Below are 4,929 nucleotides of genomic sequence, written 5' to 3'. Positions count from 1 at the left end.
CTTTGTAGTCGAGTAAAAAAATACGAAACAAGCAAAAGAAAAGAATACTCATTTAATTAAAAACACAATATTCGAACGCTTTATAAACACGGCCACTTCAAAAGAACAGTTTACATATATAAAAAAGAAAGAAATACACTTTAATTTACGTTCCTCATACATTTTTGTAGTTAACAATAGTTAATGTAATTACTTTGTCTGCTTCCATGTTCTTACTAAAAATATTGTAAATAGAAACGCTTGTCTGTTTGTCACGCTTGCTCGCTGAAACTGAGGCACCGATTGAATTAAAATTTACTGTGGAAAAAAAAGGAGAGGTTATTTTTAAACGACTGTACCTATGTATGTTCGTGCGCAATTATCCTACGTTTGGCTGCACCGATTCTGATGCAGTTTTCAGCATAGTATTTGTTATCTCAAACTTAAAATGTTTTATTGACGTTTAATTCAAATTAGGTTGACAAATCATCATCTTTGAGTAAAATTTTATTTGCTTTTTGCAAGCGAAATCACGAGCAAAAGCTAGTCTTAAAATAAAAGCCTGCCTCGTCTGTTGTCAGCTTAAACAAAAACGTCTGAAATTTTATTAATTCCCGTTGTCGGGGGTGAAATTAATCAAACATGGTACGGCGCTGTAATAAGGGTTCAAAATGGACTTCAGTATTAAAACCATAGGACAATGGGACTTGGGGAAACAATTTTGTACTACGGAAGTAGGTATTGAAATAAATAAGTATTGATAGTAAATAATAGGGAGGTTGGTAAGCTATGGAAATGATACAATATGAAGACCGACAATCTTGTAATAATGCAATAGACTAAAGTTTTCAGATGAATCTGTCAAATTACTGACAGATTCATCTGAAATGTTTTGAAAACGGGTTTGCTTTTGACAATTTCTCTAATACAATTTAGGTACTCTAAAAACCATCCTTGCAACATCATAATAAGAAAAAATATACTTTAACAAACGAACATACAATAAACGTACACGTAATAAAAATACATATAATAAAAATCACAAAAATGTACTTTTATTATTTCTATTGGGATAATCGTCGGTTCTGTGTCACCGTTTCATAAAAGTTGTCTCAAAAGGGCTTTAACGTGTTGTCTTCGGCCCCAAAGTCCGGGACAGTATAGACCCGTACAGTGCCACAAACTTAACTGACCCGGTGACGGTGTCACTGTTGTCGATTTTAGTGTTACCGCTAAATAGTATGTCGCCGGATGGAGGGTAAAAAGCTTGCGAATTATTACCCCAATTTTAGTGACTTTTTATACGGCCTCTATATCCTACTACTTTGTATTATTATACGAAGTTTATTACGTCTTTGCGGATGGTAAGGAATAATAGTGAAAACACATTTTTTATGAATTAAATTTTATAGTAATAATTATGATCCATTAGACAATCATCTGCGTAATTTGGAGGCTGGATTCTAGGAATTCCTGTAGTTGTACTAGCATCCGCGGCCAATTCATCATCTGAATCACTACTGTCACTTTCACTGTCACTTCCCACAGATATGATAAAAGGTTCATCCAAATAAGCATCTTTTTTTAGGTACTCGTTTTCAATGTTCTTTACATGGGCACAGTGTTTTTGCCATTCTGCAGTTGTTATTTTAGTAAATGCTTCTGCGATTAACTGTGGCATTTCAGCATCTGACTTTCCAATGTTATGTTCTGCAACAAAACGTTTCATCGAACTCCAGATCATTTCTATGACATTTAAATCGCAATGATAGGGAGGTAGTCTAAGAACAGTGTGCCCATTGTCTCTTAACAAATTATCGATTTCATATTGAGGTACTGGTTTGTGCCTCTTTATTAATTCATACAGCTGGGGTTTAGTGTAGCTTTCATTGTACTCCACATTATGTTCATTAAGCCAATGCTGCATGTCTGCTTTTTTAGCATTTGTATTAGGACATTTATTAATGCAAATGCTGTGGTAAGGGGCGTTATCCATAACAATTATGGTTTCTGTTTGTAAATTAGGTAGCAATTTTTCCGTTACCCATTTTTTGAAATTTGTATTATTCATTTCATCATGGTAATCGCCACTTTTTGTGTTTGACTTAAACACAAGTAAGGCGTTCTCAACGAACCCCATTTCTCCACCCGCATGAACAATTATCCACCTATTTCCTTTTGAAACAGGATTCAAAGCACCATCAACATTATCGCTTTGCCAACAACGCCCAACAGTGTGTGATGAGTGGATATAAGTCTCATCCAAAAATATCACGGGCTTTTTTTCGCCACATTCATTCAGCTTAATTTTCTGTAGATAACCTGCCCGCCAGGCAGATATATCATTGCGTTCAATAAGAACTTTTCTGTTCGATTGTGTTTTCTTGTATCGAAAACCAATTTTACGCAACACCTTTCTCAGGGTTTCTCGACTCGCGGTAAAATTGATTTCCTGTCGCAAGATATTCAGCAATTTTGGGATCGTAGGAATTTCTTTCTTAATTGTATAAAATTCATGAACTTTTCTTCTTATGACACCGAGGTCAAAATCATCTATTTCGATCTTTCCTGTTATTCTTATCCTTTTTTTTCCTGGAGTAGAAATTTTTGAGCCAGTTGCATCCGCCTGTTTCTTTTCTTTAACTAATTGACGTACAAATCGCTCACCAACACCTGAAAAATAGAATATAGATCATATCTTGTACCATGAAAGTATCAAAGCAAGCCAACAGCCCATAATGTATGTACTTTATTGAAGCTAACAACCGCTTCACTTATATTCATCATAATTACGCTACCAAAAATAGATTAATAAAAATAATAAAATATTTTAATGTATATTTCGGTTTAAATATAACTACAACAATGGGGTAATTCATAGCACCAACTGGCAACACTAACCTGCAGCAGCAGCTACTCGTTCATACAGTTTTTCGAATGGTATTAACGGCGCTTTGAGACGTTTCTCCTCCTGCATAAAAGCTAACACTTTTAAAATAGTGTTTCTTGCATCACTTTTCAATGCTCTCGGCATAATTTACATCACCAAAACCACAAAAACAATGAAAATATTCCCAGCGTCGTGCTCAACAACAAACTTGACAGCAATGTGACATTTCAAAATGGACGCACGTAGTTCAAGATTTTGCCACCGGGTCAGTTAAGTTTGTGGGACTGTATATACTTTTAATCTGTATTTTTTTTTAATAAACATAATTTAGAAGAAAAAAAGACATACCTATGTAGGTAGTATTAAATTAAATACCAGTCAGTGACATCCAAAAAATATATGCATGTTCTTAAAAACACTTAAATGTGGCTTTAAAAAGTTTTTCCTAGCAAACACTTTTAATTCTTACAAATAGTGGCGAAGACAAGTGAGATTTCCGCAATGCGGCAGCCAAAGAACAATTTATGGGACATTCCGGCTGTAACAGATAATAAAATGTTTCGCAAAATAGGCTGTACTCAACGTTATTTAGGTTTGTTTGCGCAAATACCGAGTTGTAAATTTTATTTCTGGAATTACCGTGGTTTTTTGCCAAAAATTTCTTTGGTTTAAAACTTGAATTTCGCTTTAAATATATCATTTCTGGGAATGATCTCCTTTTAGCCCTTATACTTACCTGAAATATTTGGTAGGTATCTTATTCTTAAGAGGAATATAAAAATTTGCTACTACGAGACTAGTTGGTAGACAAACGACTTTGACCAGCTTCTATTTAAGTATTTATTATAATTATTTACCGTTATTGCTAGCGATAATGACATTTCTCAATCAATCAAGCTAATGTTTATTTATATTGTTTTTAATAATGCTAATAAAGAAATGATTAGAAAGCAAATTAAGAATACAGCTACATGCCTACCCTACCTTTAGTACAATAGTTGTTACACAATTTATAAGAATCAATTTGAACATAAATTGTTTCCACTAAATACACTACTGTTTGAAGGGCCCTTTATTTTCACCAAAACAAGACATACAATACAAATACTCATCTATTGTCGCATTAATGAGAGGAGGGACACAGAATAGTGTTGTCACAGAGATAAACATAACCCAAATAGGTCTTTTTTAGAATGACAGGAATTCACAAAAAACGTAGCATTATTCTTTGGTAACATATTTTTTACATATTACAAAGATCTTTTTTGTGCACCTACATATATCTAGTTTTAGTTTACTTTGAAATAAAGTGCAGTTTATGTCAAAAAAGAAAATTTTGACTAAAATTGGACAACCAAAAAACAATGTTCAAATGACCCCTCCCACTGTGGGTGCAACATGAGTGAGTGTCAGTCTCTACTCTCTATATACTGACCAGAATACACCATGTACCTTCTTAAACCTTTTATGTGCAAGGGCCGCGGTAACTCTTTCGAACAATCCCGAATCAAGAACATTTGTACCTGGCTTCCACATCACATTAGTACAAAGCCCATTACAGAGGTACGCTTAAGACAAACAGACGGATAACTTCCAACCAACTAAACACGGAACCGAATAAAATCAAGAGAGATAATTAAAGCTTAATTCCAGAACAATTTTATTAACGACCGTTTAATCTATCCACGTCGGAAATTTAGGCAAATTGTACCACAAACTAGCGACAATATATTTACATCGTGAAGTTTGTGGGTTGAGGACGAATGGGACAAGAACTGGGAGGCGGAGTAGTGAGTGCATGGAGTGTTCAGATGATGGCGTTTGATAAGGAGATGAGCGCGGTCATGCTTTAGGAAATATCATGAAATTCTTCCAGCCACTTCAAGAATTTCACTGATAAGTTACCATCCATCCTTTACTGAAAATAAAAATTATGGCTGTGACTTTTGTGTGACTTTGGCTTTGCAGTCTAAAGTTGTACATTCAGAGCTATGAAACAGTGCGTATTATCACAGATTACTATAATAGTTACTATGGTAATCTGAGTACCTATTACCTAT

The 4,929-nt window shown here is 34.4% G+C and overlaps 1 protein-coding gene across 1 annotated transcript; it reads right to left on the bottom strand.

The window, feature by feature from the left end:
- Positions 1-1,153: 1,153 nt before the first annotated feature.
- On the bottom strand, positions 1,154-3,152 carry LOC135118660 (uncharacterized). Its single transcript, XM_064041243.1, has 2 exons — positions 2,881-3,152; positions 1,154-2,652 (listed from the first exon to the last, which is right to left on the bottom strand). Exons 1-2 carry the CDS (start codon positions 3,011-3,013, stop codon positions 1,379-1,381), a joined length of 1,407 nt encoding a protein of 468 aa, XP_063897313.1. The 5' UTR covers positions 3,014-3,152; the 3' UTR covers positions 1,154-1,378.
- Positions 3,153-4,929: the final 1,777 nt, after the last annotated feature.

The sequence above is a fragment of the Helicoverpa armigera genome, chromosome 24 (genome assembly GCF_030705265.1).
Source record: "Helicoverpa armigera isolate CAAS_96S chromosome 24, ASM3070526v1, whole genome shotgun sequence".
NCBI classification, from domain to species: Eukaryota; Metazoa; Arthropoda; class Insecta; order Lepidoptera; family Noctuidae; genus Helicoverpa; species Helicoverpa armigera.
The sequence above is the reverse complement of the archived record's forward strand: the minus strand, read 5'-3'. Positions and strand labels throughout refer to the sequence as shown.